At 41.4% G+C, this 21,504-nt stretch overlaps 2 protein-coding genes across 2 annotated transcripts in view; one reads left to right on the top strand and one right to left on the bottom strand.

Annotated features, from left to right (window-relative positions):
- LOC121976054 (26S proteasome regulatory subunit 6A homolog) overlaps positions 1-21,504 on the bottom strand; it is a 40,366-nt gene that overhangs the window by 7,054 nt on the left and 11,808 nt on the right. The window lies entirely within an intron of this gene.
- LOC121976055 lies at positions 20,159-21,498 on the top strand. The gene is made up of 2 exons (XM_042528042.1): positions 20,159-20,579; positions 20,671-21,498. Exons 1-2 carry the CDS (start codon positions 20,159-20,161, stop codon positions 20,964-20,966), a joined length of 717 nt encoding a protein of 238 aa, XP_042383976.1. The 3' UTR covers positions 20,967-21,498.

Raw genomic sequence — 21,504 nt, 5'->3', positions numbered from 1 at the left:
TTCGATCCCTTGATTATGAAGGAATAACTTGTTGGCTAATGGATAGACCCTTACAGAGTTCTCAACATCTATCCTCACTACACGAATGATCATTTGAAGGATGATGCAAAGCACCCTCTTTTTGTTTGTTGGACAAAGGCATGTACAAGAGATTTCAACATCTTCGGTAATGCTCCCTCCCACTACTGAGGCTTCATTATAACCTCAATCTACTAAATATTGCACGATAAGGCCTCTAACCAACTATGTACAATTAGATTGATTAAGCATTCTATTTTTAATTCAAAAGACTTTTTTGAAGCGACATTGATGAAGCTACATGTGCACCTTGGAGCCACTCCACTCCACTGTCATCTCCCAAGATCCACCACAATTGTCATAGTAGATAGGATAGGGAACCCTCCAAGAGCATCCATAGTTTCTCTATAGTATCTCTAAAATTTGGATAAACCACCCACTTTATTAAATTTAGACAATCATTTTTTTAGTACATACTACATCAACTACCCTAAAATTTCCATTATCTTTATTTTTTTATTGTTTTCTTCTCCCTCTTCCACTTTTTTTAATTATTTTTTTCTCTAAATATGTAATATCTACTTTTTATTACTTAATCCATTCCTTTATTATTTCTCTCTCCCAAAATTAAATGATATTTTAATATTTAGGGAATGGATTTCATTTCCTAAATTTAGAGAAGTACTATTCATGAAATCTAAATTTAGATAATGGAAAGGGTAAGCTGATGCAAAAGTTTTTTTTAGTAAAATGTAAAATTTACGATAAATTTTGTGTTTAGAGAAATTGATGTGGATGCTCTAAAGTATTATATCAACAATAGTTAGGTGAATTTCTGTCATGTTGGATTACATTGCTGAGACCTTCAAAGCCCCAACAACATGAGAAACTATAAATGTCCATCCACCCATTAAGATATGAAGTATCTATATCAAGCCATCTTACAGTCACAATTTCCACTTGATGCAATGGCAAATGGTAAGCATCCTTTAAAACATTAATTATAGTCTTCGGGCAAAATACTAATTCTTTTTTCCTCTCACAATGTCCCTAGGTTGTACAATAGTATGACAAAAGTATGCTATTGAAATATGGTTCCTCTAATAAAATGTTGAATCCATTGAGTGGGATAAAGGCTTAGTTGTAATTGTTGTAGAGGATTAAAATGAAAAGCATTGAAGAGCCAAGGAAGTTAATAATTGGTTCCTCTAATAGAATGTCCATAGAGGATTAAAATGAAAGCATTGATTGTCAACCAAGATATTTACCTTATTCACCCAACTGCTTATAAGAGAGATATTACTTTCATGGGGTCCCTTGGATATTGCCAGTGATCCTTAGGTGCCTCGCGTGGATTGTATTAATGTCAATATTGTCATCTTAGGCATATCACTCCAATTAGAATTGGCCCATTATGGAGGCAATTGACTTGCAAGTCACACTTCAAGACCATCACATTCATTAATGTTAACCATAAGTGGTTAAAGAGCCAACACAACTATCAAATGAAAGTCTACATTCATAGATGAGAAGACATTCCCAACAATGTCGACCTTTACATTGTTGGTTAACACTTTCTAGCGCACTCAAGGTCATTGAGGGATCAAAATTCACAAGTATGACTTGTCCAACCAAAAACGAGTGCAACTGACACCTAAGGAGGTTCAAAAAGATTGTATCTAGCATCATTCAGTGCATTGAAGCCCACAATGTCAAAACTCCACCGACCCCCACCCTTCCCCAGTGAGCCAATGCTACCAAAGCTACTTCCCCAATGAACCAACCACTCCAACAATCCCTTTCAATGCATCATCACACTTGGTCTCTGTGTCTCTAATGAAAGCCACATGGAGGTGGCATGTTCTTATTCCAAATGGGTTGCTATCCTTCCAAAACAATCAAAATGGGGATAGTAACTTAGTTGATCATATCATATTTACAGCTGTTGCATTATTGCACATTATTATAAAGGCTAAGATGAATTTGATGGTAGTAAATGTTGGACCTTTGTCCCAAAGTCCAAAAATCCAGATGGAAACAAATATTAGCATGTCAAAAGGTTCAGTTACTGTAAGAACAAATGCGGGAGAAAAAATAAAGATAGGAGAAATGCTGAGAACAAAACTGCAATATTGCAAATGTAAAAAATTATGTAAAATTAGGAAAGGAAATAATACCAAAAAACAACAAACTAGTTACTGGAAAAAAAAAAAAAAAAAAAGTACAAATAGTATATGTGATTTCCTTTCATCTTATAGGCCGAAATATTTATATTTAATCTATTATTTGAATCAAAAACGGCAGCCCGATGAACGAAGCTCCCATTATGCGGAGTCCCGAGGAAGGATCCATTGTACGCAGTCTTATCCTGCTTTTTGCAAGAGGTTGTTTTCAGGATTCGAACCCGTGACCTTTTGATCACAAAGCAACAACTTTACCGTTGTACCAAAGCTCCCCTTCAATCTATTATTTGAATCAAATTCTTGAATTTTAAAAGCCACCGTTCTCATTAAAAAGAGCATTAGCATGTTTCCTATTAAGTTGGATGTAGATTTATCCTGTCTGAAATTAGTGAAGCAAGTGAACTGGGACATGGCTCTGCTGTCGATTCAATGAAAACTTTGCGCTGACCTGCAAAACAAAGTGTCATTACCAGGACAGGTAACTGGCGTTGGTCCTAATGCTCAAGTTAGTGCTCGGTCTAGGAGAAAAAAGTAGCGAACTGTAGCAAATAGCTTACGCAAATAAAAGGCATCGCATATGATCCGGTGGTAAGAGCCCAAGACCCCCTAACGAGGGGTCAACGCCACGTGGAGGTCAAATGGCCAAGTAGCCCGCCGGAGAAGGGTGAGCCGACCAGACTTGGAAGAAATGGATAAGGCCGATCGGCCGACCAATGGACATTCGGTAGTAAAAGGCGCTCTGACCGGGTTGGGGTTCCGACGCTCAATGAAACAATGTCTCAGAGCCGAGAGAAAGTCACTCGCCTGGAAGTCTCCCCGGCATCTCAGCACAAGCGACAGGCGAGATGTGAGGAGTGTGCCGTCCGGACGATGTTCTCCATCCGGCCGGCCGGACGTACGTCCCGGCCGGCGGTAAAGGAGAACAGGAACATCTCCTGATAGCCGTCAAGTCACATGACTAAGCCATACTCCTAGTCTGACAACGGGGTGTCTTGTTGTCCCATCGAAGGCGGGATGGGACTGATGCAGTATGGCGTCAGGTAAGTTTTCTGACAGGCACACACCGAGGCATGGGCTGCGGATACGCACGCGCCTCGATAGGCGTGTAGGAGCTTTTTCATCGCCCTATATAAAGAACCGTAGACTTCGCCGGAGGTACGCATTCTACAAGCTTGGGAGCTCCTTTTTCCACTACTTACCTGAAGAACAACTGTTAGCACTACAAAAGCAAGCTAGACAGTATGCAATTGAGCAACATCGATTTTATGAGGAAGAAGCCTACCTCAATTTAATAGATGCACCACCATCAATGGAGAGGAGTTTTGCTATTACACAAAAACAATTACGAACATCAAGGGATTATAGACGTGAATTACAAGCAGAACTTGATTCACTACCATCCTCATCACAACAGTCCTCAAATTCAGGACAATTTTTATGCATGTTCACTGAGGTACAGACTGATACAGATGATAATGATTATCTTGATTACCTGCAATATTTAGCTTTGCAGGACATGCCTTCACCAGATAAATTTAATCTTTCATCTACTGAGGAATTCACTAATCCCTTCGCGGAAGGTGGTGGAGAAGAAGTAATAGCTGCAGGCACTAGTAATAGTGTTATTACAAAATCTACAGATTGGGTTTCTGATTACCCACAGTTGCAACAACTGCAAGAACAAATTTATTCTCAAGCAGAATCTGTATACAAACCGCCTGCTGATACAACTATGAATCCTGTTGGATATCGCCAAATCGAGCTCCTAAAGATAAACCAGTAAGTATGGCAGCTCCACCTACAATGAAGACAAAGTTCAAGCATAATGATCAGAATGAATGGTGGAATTTACCTACAGCCCATCAACAAACAGGGGCAATTCTGACACTCCCACCACAATTACACAGAATAGAAGATGTCTTCTTAAGATGGGAAGCAGTTACTAAAAATGTAGTGGCCTTGCAAAATTTTACAGATACACAGGACAAAGCCGACTATATTGAAAATTTACTGGGAGAAACAGAAAGATTAACTTGGATACAATGGCGAATGGCTTATCCAAATGAGTATCAGGAGTTAATCAATTCTAGCGACGGGAGAAATGGTACGCAGAATATTATTTCCCAAATAAGAAGAGTATTTTTACTTGAAGATCCATTCCAGGGATCAACTGACATGCAGGATAGAGCATATAGAGATCTGGAAAGATTAAGCTGTCAACAGGTAAAAGACATTATTCCATTTCTGACTGATTATATGCATCTTGCTTCAAAGACAGGAAGATTATTTACTGGATCAGAGTTATCTGAAAAATTCTGGCTTAAACTTCCTGGCGAATTGGGTCGCCGTATTAAAGCGGCATTTGAGGAAAAATATCAAGGTAATACTATGGGCGTCCATCCTAGAGTTATATTTACTTATAAATATCTGGAGGAAGAATGCAAGAAGACGGTCTTTAGTAGATCTTTGAAAGATTTATCCTTCTGCAATCAAATGCCTATTCCTGGATATTACAAGGACCCAAAGAAGAAATATGGACTCAGGAAGTCCACCACTTACAAGGGCAAACCACATCAGACGCATGCAAGGGTAGAGAAAAAGAAGCATCTACTGCGAAACAAGAAGTGCAAATGTTTCCTCTGCGGAGAAGAAGGTCATTTTGCACGAGATTGCCCTAAAGAATTCAAAAATACAAAGAGAGTGGCTTTATTTGAAGGATTAGAAATTCCCGATGATTATGAGATACTATCTGTACAAGAAGGAGATGAAATCTTTGATGCAATATTCAGTATATCTGAAGGGGAAGACCACCAGGTGAACACGGTTCTTAATCAAGAATTCCTATTTGTTTTTATAGAACAAACAAATTCTTATATGATAGGAAAGACAGAAGGGTGGCAACCTATGGTAAAGATACCAAAAGCTCAGCATGACTGTAATCATATATGGGAGATTAATGGAGAAATAACTGCCTCGTACCAGAGATGTACGTGCTGCAAAAGGGAAACAATGCAGAAGCACCGAATGCACTGTAGTACTTGCTATATAACTTCATGTGGCATGTGCACAAGAAACTATTTTGACATGAGCATACCAATAGAAAGGTCAGTCCCGATTCCTTTTTCTCCAACAACATTGATGCAAGAACAGCAAAATTATATAGCATGGTCAGCAGCTGAGATTGAAAGATTAAAGCAAGAAATTGCCAGTATCAAACTGTTAGCAGAAATTCAGATGGAAACAGTCAAAAAGGAATTTGCTGCTGAGAAAAAAGAGCTGGTAAGAATCAACAGTGCTAATACACTTGAAGTATGCACTGAAAATGAAGAACTTCATTTCAAGATTGACCGTTTGGAATTAGAAAACAGAGATTTACTAAGAAGATTGGAGAAAGGCAAAGAAACCATCAACCCTGAAAATCCTGAGGAAGATGAAGAGGTTTATGAAGAAGAAGTACATGTTCTAATTGACTCAGGAAGGGAAAAGGTATTTTCTATTGAAAAGGCGGAACAACCAAGACCAAAAACTAATGGCCTCTTCAACCTGGTTGTTGAGCTTTTTATTCCAGGAGTTGATAGCTTCAAAGTAAATGTCATCCTGGATACTGGAGCCACTACTTGTTGCATCGATCAGGTATCCATACCTCCTCTGGCTATTGAAGATAATACCTTTGTTGTTAATTTCAGTGGTATAAACTCCAAGACAACGGCCAATAAGAAGTTGAAATACGGAAATATGAAGATAGGGGAACATCAGTTCAGAATACCCTATACTTACGCTTTTCCATTAACATTGGGAGGGAATATCACAATGATCTTAGGTTGCAATTTCATCAGAGCTATGCATGGAGGAGTTCGTATTGAAGGAAACGAGGTAACATTCTATAAAAATGTTACAACCATACATACTCAACAGATTGTTCCTGCAGCCCCCATTATTGAAGAATTGGAGCTGGAAGAAAAGGAATACAATCAGATTCAGGAACAGGTATGTTTATGGCAACCTGGGCAATACCTCCAAGATTTGATTACTGAATTAACTTATACAGGCTATATTGGAGATAATCCAATGAAGTATTAGGAGTCTAATATGGTAACTTGCAAACTGGAAATCAAAAATCCACTTGCAAACTGGAAATCAAAAATCCAGATTTAATTATTGAAGATCGACCTCTCAAGCATGTTACTCCCCAAATGCAAGATTCTTTCAGAAAGCACATTAAGTCCCTGCTAGATTCGAAGGTAATAAGACCCCGTAATAGTCGTCATAGAACTACTGCAATCATTGTTTACTCAGGTACTACTGTGGACCCAAGAACGGGAAAGGAATCAAAAGGAAAAGAAAGGATGGTTTTCAATTATAAAAGATTGAATGATAATACTCACAAGGATCAGTACAGTCTTCCAGGTATTAATACTATCATACATAGAGTTGGAAGAAGTAAGATCTTTTCTAAATTCGACCTCAAAAATGGGTTCCACCAAGTAGCCATGGATCCTGATTCGATACCATGGACGGCCTTCTGGGTTCCTGACGGGCTTTTTGAATGGCTCGTAATGCCCTTTGGACTCAAAAATGCTCCAGCAGTATTTCAGCGAAAAATGGACAATTGTTTTAAAGGAACTGAGGATTTTATAGCTGTTTATATTGATGATATTCTTGTCTATTCAGAAACTGAAGAGCATCGGGAACATCTGAAGATTCTTCTAAAAATATGCAAGAAGAAAGGGCTAATATTAAGCCCAACAAAGATGAAAATTGGCAGCTCTAATATAGAATTTCTGGGAGCTACTATTGGAAATTCAAAAATTAAACTCCAGTCACATATTATTTCAAAGGTAGCCAATTTCAGCAAAGAAGAGTTGCAAACTACCAAAGGATTAAGATCTTGGCTTGGGATCTTAAATTATACTCGCTCTTATATCCCTAATCTGGGAAAAATTCTTGGTCCTCTATATTCCAAAACATCACCAAATGGGGAGAAGCGTATGAATTCTCAAGATTGGGCTCTTGTTGACAAGATAAAAACTATGATTAAAGACCTCCCGAACTTAGCAATACCTCCTACAAATTGCTATGTCATTATTGAATCAGATGGTTGTATGGAAGGATAGGGAGGGGTTTTAAAATAGAAGCCTCAAAAGTATGATCCAAAAGCAGCAGAATTAATAAGCGCCTATGCAAGTGGCAAGTTTTCCCCATTAAAATCTACCAATGATGCGGAGATTCATGCTATTATGAATTGCATGAATAGTTTCAAGATATATTATCTTGACAAAGAGGAGCTTCTCATTCGTACCGACTGCCAAGCAATCATAAGCTTCTTTAATAAAACCGCACAAAACAAGCCTTCGCGAGTCCGATGGATAGCATTCACGGACTTTATTACTGGATTGGGCATTCCTATTACCTTCCAGCACATAGAAGGTAAAGACAACACCTTAGCTGACACACTATCTCGTTTGGTTTCTTTCATTTCAGGTCCATGGACCCTGTCAAACGAAGACGAGTTAATTATTCAGCAATGGGAGGAAGCAATTCAGCAGCTTCAGGCCAAGCCCAGCATCAAGGCAGCTTCATATCTGGAGAACCTTATCACTTTCTGGCTCAATACAAAGAAGTCTCCTGTAGCCGCGGCCCATGGGTATGCACTACCCATGAAGAAGATGCCAGAAGACATCATACTTTTCTGCAACTACAGAGCACCATCCAGCACATGGTGGACACACCACCATGAGACAACAGAGCGTGGTGAGCCCAGAAAATCCAAAGAAGATTTTACTTTAATAATTAAAGCAGATTCGAATTCACATGGACTGAGCCTCGGGGAGCCGTCCAAATGAAAGAGAATCTAGCCTTAGCTGTAAAGCTTGTAGGATGTGTTGTAAAGCTTGTAAAGGGATAAGAAAGAAGAACAGATAAGGATACTCGTGAGTGATGATGAGGCCCACATGTGCACTCAGCTCATCTCTATCCTTCTCCTTCTCTTTCCTATATAACCCTCTAGTGAGCTCATTGCAGAACACACACCGAATTCCGGTACAAGTTCTACTCTGAGAAGTCTTAAGTTTGTAAGTCTTTAGCTATTTAAAGCTTTCCAACTTCCTTTTCTTGTAAGTTAGTCCTGTACTTTCTCTTTGGTACATTATCTAAGTTATTTTGAAAAGAAGCGTTTCCGCAAGAGAAAGTACAGGACTAAATTACAAGAAAAGGAAATTGGAAAGCTTTAAATAGCTAAAGACTTACAAACTTAAAACTTCTCAGAGTAGAACTTGTACCGGAACTCGGTGTGTGTTCTGCAATGAGCTCACTAGAGGGTTATATAGGAAAGAGAAGGAGAAGGATAGAGATGAGCTGAGTGCACATGTGGGCCTCATCATCACTCACGAGTATCCTTATCTGTTCTTCTTTCTTATTCCTTTACAAGCTTTACAACACATCCTACAAGCTTTACAGCTAAGGCTAGATTCTCTTTCATTTGGACGGCTCCCCGAGGCTCAGTCCATGTGAATTCGAATCTGCTTTAATTATTAAAGTAAAATCTTCTTTGGATTTTCTGGGCTCACCACGCTCTGTTGTCTCATGGTGGTGTGTCCACCATGTGCTGGATGGTGCTCTGTAGTTGCAGAAAAGTATTGAATAAAGATGTCTTTACAGCTGTAACGCTGGGTAAGGCATCTTTAAAGTAAAGTTCTTTTGAGTGCTCGCCTCGGATGCTGAAATCTGCTTTTTTGATATCATGGATAAGCTTTAGCTCGAGGATATTGTGGATGAGCTGGTCTGCAACGGTCTTTTCAATGTCGGCAAGATGTCTTCTGGCATCTTCTTCATGGGTAGTGCATACCCATGGGCCACGGCTACAGGAGACTTCTTTGTATTGAGCCAGAAAGTGATAAGGTTCTCCAGATATGAAGCTGCCTTGATCCTGGGCTTGGCCTGAAGCTGCTGAATTGCTTCCTCCCATTGCTGAATAATTAACTCGTCTTCCTTTGACAGGGTCCATGGACCTGAAATGAAAGAAACCAAACGAGATAGTGCAGCTATTACTTCTTCTCCACCACCTTCCGCGAAGGGATTAGTGAATTCCTTAGTAGATGAAAGATTAAATTTATCTGGTGAAGGCATGTCCTGCAAAGCTAAATATTGCAGGTAATCAAGATAATCATTATCATCTGTATCAGTCTGTACCTCAGTGAACATGCATAAAAATTGTCGTGAATTTGAGGACTGTTGTGATGAGGACGGTAGTGAATCAAGTTCTGCTTGTAATTCACGTCTATAATCCCTTGATGTTCGTAATTGTTTTCGTGTAATAGCAAAACTCCTCTCCATTGATGGTGGTGCATCTATTAAATTGAGGTAGGCTTCTTCCTCATAAAATCGATGTTGCTCAATTGCATACTGTCTAGCTTGCTTTTGTAGTGCTAACAGTTGTTCTTCAGATAGCGGTTGATAGCCTGAAACCCGTTTAACTACTTGCTCAACCTCTTTTCCTTTTTGTGCTGTATTTTCAGGATAGGTTGCGACGTATTCATCATATTTGGCCGCATCTTCTTCATCACTGCAACAGTAATGACAACCTTGGCAAAAAGGATTAGCTTTGTTACTGGAGCAAACCTGATGTTCTTAAGGCGCCTGATTTCTTGTTGTGGATCCGAAACCGAATACAAGACCAGATGCAATATTCCTAGTTGTGGATCCAAAACCAGATACCCCTCTTTCTGTTGAGCCTAACAGCTCTACTTCTCTCACCATAGGTGTAGTAATCTGCTCAATAATTAGTTGTGCAATACACTCTTGTTTATTAAGAAATATATCATCATTAGTTGTGTTGAAGGCCATCACCTTAACTTCTCCTCGATAATCTGAGTCAATAACTCCTCCCATAATAATAATGCCCCTCATTGCTGTACTAGATCTGGGAGCTATTCTTGCATATGTGTTTTGTGGAATTTGAATGCAGATACCTGTTTGTAATAAAGACCTACCAAGAGCAGGTATATCTTAAGCATGAGTGATAGAAATATCATACCCCGCAGCTCCTGGTGTTCGCCTAACAGGAAGTTGTGCAAGTGAATGTATTCTTTTGACAATCAATTCAGGACCTCTTTCTTCTTCCACAAGTACTGCAATTGTATGGCTTGTCAACTCTTCCTCATCTGATTGTATCTCTTCATCCCTTGAATTAAACTTAGGTGGGGATGATGAGGTCGCCGCTTGATACTGATCAAACTGTAGTGAAACACTGCCATCAAGCATATTTCTGATATTTACCTCTATCGGTTGCATTGGTATATTCACAGTTGACTGCCTTATAACCCAGTTATGTCCTAAGACATCTCTGGTGTTATAACTTCTTCCGGGAAGGGCTCTTACACCATGGCTTGCCAGATAGTCTACCACATTCTGGATTTCATAGGCAAAACCCACATTAGGTGTATTAGACAGTCTACCTACCAATCCCCGAGTGATTAGTAAGTTAGCTTCTCCATTTCGCCAATTTTCATATCCTCGTGCAAGTATTGATACCTGTATATTTCTGTAAAAATCAGAAATTGTAAGCATAGTATCAGGTATCACATAAACCAATTGACTTCCATGTGTCAAGTCAATTTCCATTGTTGCGAAGATGGCTTGATCGCCTTGCCACCTATTGTCTCTGAAGACAACCAATGCTAGTGTACCTTCTTCCTGCCTGTGTAAGATTTGAATTCTTACTTGTATTACTCCCATATGGAGAAAACGCGGACGAGCACTAGCTAAGAAGATCATGCTAGCTGGATACTTCTGGCCGACTTTACAAGCAGATGCCGCTCGGACAGTGTCAACGTGTCTTTCATGCCAAAAGTACCATAACTTCAACCACCGACCGGCGGAAGAAATGAAGACATCAACGGTTTCATGTCCGTTCGATCAATGGGGAATGGATATTGTTGGTCCATTCCCGATGGCGACCGGGCAGCGGAAATTTTTGCTAGTGGCGGTTGATTATTTTTCCAAGTAGGTGGAGGCCGAGCCGCTAGCCAAGATCACCGAACAGATGGTCAAAAAAATTATCTGGCAACACATCATCTGTCGGTTCGGCATCCCTCGCCGATTGATCTCAGACAATGGGCGGCAATTCACAAGGAAGATGCTAGGGGATTAATGCAAAAGCTACGGCATCGAGCAACACTTCACATCCGTGGCTTATCCCCAAAGCAACGGTCAAGCCGAAGTGGCCAATCGGGAAATTCTTCGTATTCTGCGCGCTCGGCTCGACCATTTGGGAGAAAGTTGGCCAGATGAAGTGCCGGGCGTCTTATGGGTCATCCGAACGACTCCGAAGGAAGGGACGGGCGTCACACCGTTCCATTTGGTGTATGGCGACGAGGCGGTCATTCCGGTTGAAGTCGGTGTTGAGTCCGTCCGGAGGATGAGATATGATGATGGCAACGCCGAACGAAGGAATATGGAGCTGGATTTGGTCGACGAGTAGCGAGCCAAGGCGTCCGTTCGGCTGATGGCGTACCGGCAGCGGATGAAGCAAAACTACAACCGCCGCGTAATCCCCAGATCATTCCAGGTCGGCGATCTCATCTGGAAGAAAGTCAAGCCGGTCGGCGACGTCGGCAAGCTTGAAGCTCCTTGGGTATTATTTGGAGGATGAAGCCGGGCGGCAGCTAGATCGACCGTGGAGTGCAAATCATCTCCAGCCTTATCGAGCTGGATGAAAGGTGCACGAATGTAATTCATTTTTGTATATGCTAGTCGCCTGTGTACTTGTAATGCAGGAAGCAAAAAGATGAAAACACATTGAGCATCCTCCGCCGAACGGCTTACTGCGTGAAGACCTCGTGCCGTTCGACCGGGGCATATAAATATACGAGACGAATGCTCGAGGACGAAGACCCCGCGCCGTTCGACAGGGGGAATTGTATCCGAGCCAAAGGCTCTATATTGAAGGCCCCGGACCGTTAGGCTGGAGGTATATTAAACAAGCCGCACGCTCGATATCGAAGACCCCTCGCCCCTCGGCAAGGCGTATATAATCAGTTAAAAGTTAGCCGTAAAGACCGTCGAGCTCCGACGTTAAATATCGAGAGACGAGCCGGCGTCTATAAACGTCCGAGCGGAAGACCGTCGAGCTCCGACGTTAAATATCGAGAGACGAGCCGGCGTCTATAAACGTCCGAGCGGAAGACCGTCGAGCTCCGACGTTAAATATCGAGAGACGAGCCGGCGCCTATAAACGTCCGAGCGGAGGACCGTCGAGCTCCGACGATAAATATCGAGAGACGAGTCGGCGTCTATAAACGTCCGAGCGGATAGCCAGTCATATGATGCAATCAACGATAGCCTGGTTATACGGCTGAGCGGCTCGCTTATCAAAAATGTACGGAAAACCCCTTTGGGGGTAAGGCACAAAGAAAAAGTGTGTCAGTGGAAGATAGGGATATTAGCATGTAAATGCCGAGCGGTTACGTTCGAAAGCCTAGCAGCTGCTCGGTCGCATGATAGATGTCATTAAGACGATCGAATTGAGCCGGACAGAAGCGTGGTGCCGAGCGGAATAGATATAAAGAACACTTTGGCGTGACGATGGAAAAATGCCTTGCTAAAACAGAAGTGAAAAGAGCAGAAGGTCATCTATTACTCATTAGGTAAATCAAATAAGTCATTACAGAGATAAGTTGGGCAGAACGAAGGGAATACAAAAAAGTTCATAAAACCGCTCCTCACACATCAAAATCAAAAAGAGCGTCGGTTGATTTGAGAAGGGAAAACTTCCCACTTGCATAAGCACTGATTAATTCTGAAGTTTTTGGATCGTATTTTTGAGGTTTCCACTTTAAAACACCTCCCCAACCTTCCATACAGCCATCGGCTTCAATTATCACATAGCACTGTGCGGGTGGTATAGCTAATTCAGGTAAATCCTTGATGATAGATTTTACCTTATCAACCACGGCCCAATCTTGGCCATTCATGCGTTTTTCACCATTGGGGGACGTCTTGGAATATAGTGGCCCAAGAATTTTTCCCAGATTAGGGATATATGAGCGGGCGTAATTGAGAATTCCCAACCAAGATCTTAACCCCTTCGTAGTTTGCAGTTCTTCTTTCTTGAAATCAGCTACCTTGGAAATAATATGGGGTTGAAGTTTGATTTTTGAATTTCCAATGGTTGCTCCCAAGAACTCTATTGTGGGACTACCGATCTTCATTTTTGTGGGGCTTAATATAAGCCCATTTCTTCGGCATATATTAAGAAGGACTTTGAGATGCTCCCTATGTTCTTCCTCTGTTTCTGAAAAAACCAAGATGTCATCAATATAAACTGCTATAAATTTTTCCGTACCTCGGAAGCAGTTATCCATTTTTCTTTGGAAGATTGCAGGGGCATTCTTTAAACCAAATGGCATTACCAGCCATTCAAAGAGTCCCTCAGGTACCCAGAATGCCGTCCATGGTACTGAGTCAGGATCCATGGCTACTTGGTGGAAGCCACTTTTAAGATCAAATTTGGAGAAGATTTTACTTCTTCCAACCTTATGAATAATGGTATTAATACCAGGTAGGCTATACTGATCTTTATGGGTATTGTCATTCAGCCTTTTGTAGTTGAATACCATTCTCTCCTTGCCTTTTGTTTCCTTCCCTGTCTTAGGATCGACTGTTGTACCAGAATGCACTATGATAGCTGTAGTTCTGTGGCAGCTAGTACTTGGTCTGATAACTTTCAAATCAAGAAGGGCTTTTATATGATTACGAAAAGAATCCATCATCTGGGGAGTTACATGTTTAAGAGGTCTATCCTCAATTGTTAAATCTGGATTCTTAATTGCCAGTCTGCAAGTAACTTGATTAGAAGCCCAATACTTCATAGGATTATTTCCAATATAACCGGTATTGGTTAATTCAGAAATCAAATCTTGGAGATGTTGTCCGGGTTGCCATAGACATACCTGCTCCTGGATTTGATTGTACTCTTCTTCCTCGAGCTCTAATTCTTCTATTGCAGGGGCTGTAGGTACAACCTGTTGAGTATGAATTGTTGTAATGTTTTTGTAGAAGGTTACCTCATTGCCTTCTATGCGGATTCCCCCATGCATAGCTCGGATAAAATTGCAGCCCAGAATCATAGTAATATTCCCTCCTAATGTTAATGGAAAAGCATAGGTATAGGGTATTCTGAATTGATGCTCCCCTATCTTCATACTTCCATATTTCAGCTTCTTGTTTGCGGAAGTCCTTGAATTAATGCCACTGAAATTGACAACAAATGTATTATCCTCAATAGCTAAAGGAGGTATTGATACCTGGTCAATACAACAAGTAGTAGCTCCGGTGTCAAGGATTGCATTGACTTTGAAACTTTCAATTCCCGGAATAGAGAGTTCTACTACCAGATTAAAGAGCCCATTTGTTTTTAGCTTTGGCTGCTTGGCTTCCTCTATGGAAAATACCTTTTCTTTTCCTGAATTCATAAGAACATGAGCTTCTTCCTCAAATATTTCTTCTTCCACTTGAAAAACTTCCTTCCCTTTTTCTAATCTTCCTCTGAGATCTTTATTTTCAAGCTCAAGAAGATCTATCTTTAGTTTAAGCTCCTCATTCTCAGTATCAACTTCTAGTATATTGGCATTTTGAATTCTGAGCAAATCTTCCTTCTCAGTAGCATATTCTTTCTTTAGCTGGTCAATCTGGATTTCGGCCAGTAATTTTGTACTTGCAACTTCTTGCTTAAGTCTCTCAATTTCAGCTGCTGCCCAAGTAATATAGTTTTGCTGTTCCTGAATTAAATTAGTTGGAGTAAAAGGAACAGGGACTGACCTTTCTACTGGTATGCTCATGTCAAAATAATTTCGGGTACACATCCCGCATGAAGTAATCTGGCAAACACCGCAATGCATTCGGTGTTTTTGCATAGTGATTCTTTTACAGCAAGAACACTTCTGATATGGAGATGCTATTTCTCCATTAATTTCCCAAATGTGGTTACAGTCATGCTGTAACTTAGATACCTTCACCATTGGTTGCCATCCTTCCGTTTTTCCTATCATATATGAATTTGTTTGCTCTATAAAGACAAATAGCATTTCTTGATTAAGGATGGTGTTCACCTGGTAGTCTTCTCCTTCAGATATACTGAATATGGCGTCTGAAGGTGCATCTCCTTCTTGTACTGACATGATTTCATAATCCTCAGGAATTTCGATGCCTTCGAAAAGAGCTACTCTTCTAGTGTTTTTGAATTCTTTAGGACAGTCTCTTGCAAAGTGCCCCTCTTCTCCACACAGAAAACATTTGCATTTTTTGTTTCTGAGTAGGTGCTTCTTTTTCTCTACTCTGGCATGTGTTTGATGGGGTTTGCCTTTATATAAGTGGTTGACCGCCTAAGTCCATATTTCTTTTTAGAATCTTGGTAATACCCTGGAATTGGCATTTGACTACAGAAGGACAAATCTTTAAGGGATCTGCTAAATGCCGCCTTCTTGCATTCTTCTTCCAAGTACTTATAGGTAAAAATTACTCTGGGATGCACTCCCACAGTATTCCCTTGATACTTTTCATCAAAGGCAGATTTGATTCGCCTGCCTAATTCTCCCGGAAGCTTAAGCCAGAATTTCTCAGATAATTCCGGTCCAGTAAAAAGCCTTCCTGTCTTGGAAGCAAGATTCATATAGTCAGTAAGAAACGGGATAAGATCCTTTACCTGCTGACAGTTTAGCCTTTCAAGATCTCGATATGCTCTATCTTGCATATCCGTCGATCCTTGAAACGGATCTTCTAGCATAAATACTCTCCTAATCTGAGAGATTATATTTTGAGTGCCGTTTCTTCCATCACTAGAGTTGATCAACTCCTGATATTCATTTGGATACGCCATTCGCCACTGTATCCAAGTTAGCCTCTCTGTTTCCCCTAATAAATTTTCAATGTAGTCGGCTTTGTCTTGGGGATCTGAAAAGTTTTGTAGAGCAACTATATTTTTAGTTATAGCTTCCCACCTCAAGAATACATCTTCTATTCTGTTAAGCTGAGGAGGTAGCGTCAAGATTGCTCCTGTTTGTTGGTGCGCTGTGGGTAGATTCCACCATTCGGATTGATCTTGCCTTTTAAAATTCTGTTTTGGAAGTGGAACTGAATGACTTACAGGCTCATCCTTCGGAGCTCGATTAGGGGGATATCCCACAGGGTTCATTGTTGTGTCAGCAGGCGGTCTATAAGCAGATTCCGCCTGGGAATAAATTTGCTCCTGCAGCTGTTGCAATTTAGGATAGTCAGAAACCCAATCATCAAATTGACTGGTACCTGGATGTTTTTCTTCAGTGCCAGCTGCTGCTACTATCTCCCCACCACCTTCCGCAAATGGATTAAGAAATTCATTTTCTGGCGCAAAAGATGTTGGTGTAGCCTGTAAAGCTAAGTATTGCCGCTTTTTCGAGGGGGGTCATCTTTATCACTATATCACAAGTCCTCCCCTCAAGTTTAGTCGAAGGAGACTGCAAGTCCGACTACCTGGACACTTGGTATTTTTGCAACTCTTCTTCCCGACCAGGCACTTTACTGGCTTGGCCACCGGTTAGGCGACCCCGAGGTTAACGCCGCTTAGATCAAATGTTGACGATACTTAGCAGTTTGCTCTCTTTTCTCATCTTTTTTCCCGGGCGACCTCCTATACTCAATGCCTTTTAATTACTACTGATGTCATCCCAATTTCTTGGAAATCGCTCAAATCCTTTGCCATTAATGCAAAGCATGCCGAGCATGCTTTTCCATCATGCGCCTATTGATCATTTCCATTCCCCATTAATGCCAATTTTGTGCCCCAATTTCGTGCCGTCGAATGTCTGATGTGATAGGTGATTGTTAAGATTTGATGTGACAACTACCTTTTGAATTTTGACGGCCCAGAGAAAGTCTCATTTTTCTAAGCCCTTGATTGGACAACTCTGAATAATCGACAAGGTTTTTATGGCCACCGCTTCTCCTCGCACTATATCACCTCCACCTTCGTTTTCATCTGCTCAGCTTTCTGCTCTCTGTTACTCATCACCAGCGATTCATATCTAGTAAGTTCCTTCTCCTTTCCCCTTTTAATATTTGATCTGCACCTTTCGTCTTCTCCTCCATATGGCGCACTCTCCTTCTCCTCCTACTACCATATTAGGCCTATAGTACACCTTCACCTCGTCGAACTTCAATGGCGACAAGATTGACAGATGAACCTCACATACCATATTCCCTCCGACCATAAGCTCACCATTCCTTCCGTCTACGCCCGTCCCCAACACTCCTCCTGAGGATTTCCTAACTTTCTTTAAGGACCAACTGTATGCTGGCCTTCGTTTCCTAATCCACCCGTTTTTTCCGAAGTCTGTAGATACTTCCACATTTCATTGCATCAACTAGTACCCAACTCTTTTAAGCTACTATACGGAGTGGTAATACTATTCCGTTTGTACAGGATTCCTTTTAATCCACATATTTTTAACTATTTTTATTACCCTAATCAATCCGAGTCGAGCGTCTTCCTCTTTAAAGCACGGGTCGACATCGTGTATTTTGCTAAGATGTCTTCTTCCAACAAGGGTTGAAAGTCTCATTGCTTCCATGTTCGACTTCCCGGCTGAGCTACCTTCCCAACCGGGTGGCAAATGCACCCAATCCCCCAGAGCTGAGAAAATATTTGTAGAAGCGGACCCACCTCCAAGTCGCGACGCAGCTAACCGACCTAAAGTATCACATAAACAAGCTACTACTAGAGGGTGTTCTATATATGTTTGGATTGAGTCCCGTCCGTGCCCGACTGCCCTGCACATTTGGTGAGCAGCTTTGTCTTCCCTTGTTTTTGGATCTAAGGGATCTTTTCTTCTCTTTTGCAGCAAAAGTGATGTTTAGGGATTTACTGAGCGACTCCACTAAGTTTACTGATGGAGAGCTGGAACCTCATGGAGTTACCGAGTTAGAGAGGCATAGGCTATTGCCGATCGGGACCTCAGAAGCGCAGACCTGCGAAGGGGAAGCGAGCAAAGTAGCGGGAAGTGACGCTGCTGCCAACACTACCAAGCTACCTCTCAAGCGACCCTCCTTGGTGGTCGTAGCGGTGCCTTCAAAGTCAACAACTTCCACAAAAGCATTGATTCAGCGCCAACACCACAAAAACTCTGAATGGAAGCTACTGTCAACTCGATCACTTCAATCCCCCAAACTTCTGTCATCGCGTCTACACATCGACCACCTTCCGAGCGAGGAGAGAGCCCCACTTCTGCCGCCCTCGAAGGAGCCACGGGCAGACCAACTCCCCCATCCTCCGACCGAAAGCCTTCCCTCTCCAAACTGCCGTCTGGTGCAATCGTTGTACAACCTCTAACTTATCTGCACCCAGCGCCGGTCGAACCTGCAATCCCTTTCTCCACCATTCGCTCTGCTCCAACGTCGAAATCCAAGGGTTAAAGCCAACTCAGAGTCGATTGGCTCCAGTTCACGTAGGCATGTAACGATCATCCTTAGATTGCCAACAAACGAGTGGTGTTACCCATAGTTGTCAATAGCCCCAATAGCCCTCGCTATAGCGAATAGCGAGGCGAGGCGAGGCGACGGCCTGGGGCGATGAGTGGCTACGCGCAACGATCTTGACGATAGCGATCGCTATTGGCGCTATCCTCGCTATAGCGAGGATGGCAATAGCGCCCGTAGCAGGGCTATTGCAAAATGTAGCACAGATTTAGTTTTTTAACCCATTTGCCTAATTTTTTAGGCTTATTTTTTAAAGGCCCATTACATAAATTTTTTAGGCCCATTTTTTAAAAAACCTGGATCTGCTCTCAAACCCTCCTAAGAAACCCTACCAATTTTTATTTTTTTAAAACTGGATCGCTGAATCTGCGCAAGGGTCGGACAGCTGCTTCTCCTGATCTCACTGCTCTCCTAAGAAAGTCTGCGCTTCTCCTGATCTCGCTGCTCTCCTAAGAAACCTGCGCTTCTCCTCTGGTCTGCGCAAGGGACGGCTGCTTCTCCTAATCTCGCTGCTCTCCTAAGAAACCTGCGCTTCTCCTCTGGTCTGCGCAAGGGACGGCTGCTTCTCCCAATCTCGCTGCTCTCCTAAGAAACCTGCGCTTCTCCTCTGGTCTGCGCAAGGGACGGCTGCTTCTCCCAATCTCGCTGCTCTCCTAAGAAACCTGCACAAGGGACGACTGCTTCTCCTCTGGTCTCTGCCTCGCCTCGCCTTGCTCTCCTGCTTCTTCCACTCTACACAACCTTCTCCTCCTACTGGTTGTGTGCTTCATTTTTGAATATTACAAGGTAATAAATACATCCAATTCCTCTCTATCTGCACCTGTTTGATGAATGAGTGTGCACATCTTGAAATAAATGTTTCTGGATTCTACAAACATTGATTAAAGTTTTGTTTTTTCTTTATTTTTCAGAGTTTAAAAGATGGAAAACTTACAAGAAGATATAAAAAAAAAAAAGATATTGGATGGAATTATGGGAGGATGGTCAACCCAGACAAAGATTGTTGATGGAATAATATGCAACTTTTGCCAAAAAGTTACCAAGGGTGGGATAACAAGGCTCAAACAACATCTTGTTGGAGGATTTAAAAATACAAAACTTTGTCCAAAAGTCCCAGCAATAGTTAAGCAAGAAATGAAAGATCACTTTGAAGAAAAGTTAGCCCAAAAAACTGTCATGGATTCCATACCTCACTTTGATGATGTTTTTGACATACAAGAAGAGCAAGGAGATGATATTGACTCACACAGGGATCCCTCTAGTAGAAAGAGGTCGACATCTATTTCTTCCTCGGCCAACTCGTCAATATTAAAGCCAAAAAACCTCGGCAATTGGGACCTATAAATGCTTTCTTTAAGCTAGAAGCCAAGAATCAAGGTGGCAAAGGACCCCAATTTAATGAAGTTCAAAAAAAACTCAGGTCTGATGCAGCTCAAAAATTTGCAAGGTGGATGTATGATGCTGGAATCGCATTCAATGCGGTCAAATATGATAGTTTCAAGCCAATGATTGAAGCAATTGGACAATATGGTCCTGGGATGAAACCACCTAGTTATCATGAGGTGAGAGAACCTCTTTTGAAAGAAGAGATCAACCATACAATGCTGATTTTGAAACAAAATGAAGAAGAGATGGCGAAGAATAGTTGTACTTTAATGGCTGATGGGTGGAGAGATAGAAAGGGGAGATCACTTATCAATTTCTTAGTGAATACCCCAAAAGGCAGCATGTTTATTGAATCAGTTGATGCATCTAGCTACTCTCATACCGGTAAGAAGATGTTTGAGTTTCTTGACAAGTTTGTGCAAAGAGTTGGGGTGCATAATATTGTTCAAGTGGTCACCGACAGTGCATCGAATAATGTTTTTGCTGGTGAGAAAATCTAATATACTAACTTACATCATCTTTTCAATTTCATAAATTAGTTTGATTAACTAATCTATTAGGCTCTTGTTCTTTACAGGAAAGAAGTTGATGGATAACTATCCAAATTTGTATTGGACCCCGTGTGCAGCACATTGTTTGGATTTGATGTTTGAGGACGTATTCAAAATGCCGGATTTGAAGAGGGCGCTTGAGCGGGCAATCATTGTTAACGGATATATTTACAACCGAACTATGTTGTTAAACATGATGAGAGAGTTCACTGGCCAAAGAGACCTTATAAGGCCAGCTAAAACTCGTTTTGCCACTGCTTTCTTGACTATGAGAAGCTTTCAGCAGCATAAGCAAAATTTGAGAAAGATGTTTACTTCATAAAATTGGAGTAAAAACAAATTCGCGAAGGAACAAACTGGTAAGCAAGCGCAGAAAATTATATTGATGCCTTCATTTTGGAATTCCATCATTTATGCTATGAAAGTTGGTGGGCCATTATTGGAAGTACTTCGGTTGGTGGATGGGGAGAAGAAGTCTGCCATGGGTTATATATATATGAGGCAATGGATAGGGCTAAGGAGAAAATAGCAAAAGCCTTCGGTAATAATGAGGATAGGTACAAAGATGTTTTTGAGATAATTGACCATAGGTGGCAGTTGCAGCTCCATCAAGATTTGCATGCAGCGGGTTATTTCTTGAACCCCGAGTTCTTTTACTCAAATTCTGAGATAGAACAAGATGAAGAAGTAGTTATGGGGTTGTACAATTCAATCAGTAGGTTGACTGATGATCCCGAGTCAGAGGGAACAATACATACAGAGTTGTTAAAATACAAACAAGCAAAAGGTCTTTTTGGAAAGCAAATTGCAATCCAAATGAGAAAGGTTGTATCACCAAGTATGAAAATATATTTACTCTT

The sequence above is a fragment of the Zingiber officinale genome, chromosome 4B, assembly GCF_018446385.1.
Source record: "Zingiber officinale cultivar Zhangliang chromosome 4B, Zo_v1.1, whole genome shotgun sequence".
Taxonomy (NCBI): Eukaryota; Viridiplantae; Streptophyta; class Magnoliopsida; order Zingiberales; family Zingiberaceae; genus Zingiber; species Zingiber officinale.
This window is presented reverse-complemented; position numbering and strand designations above follow the sequence as displayed.

Coding starts and splice junctions, on each gene's coding strand:
- LOC121976055 (XM_042528042.1), top strand. CDS start 20,159: ATGTATGATGCTGGAATCGCATTCAATGCGGTCAAATATGATAGTTTC. Junction 20,580..20,670: donor ATCGAATAATGTTTTTGCTG/GTGAGAAAATCT, acceptor TGTTCTTTACAG/GAAAGAAGTTGATGGATAAC.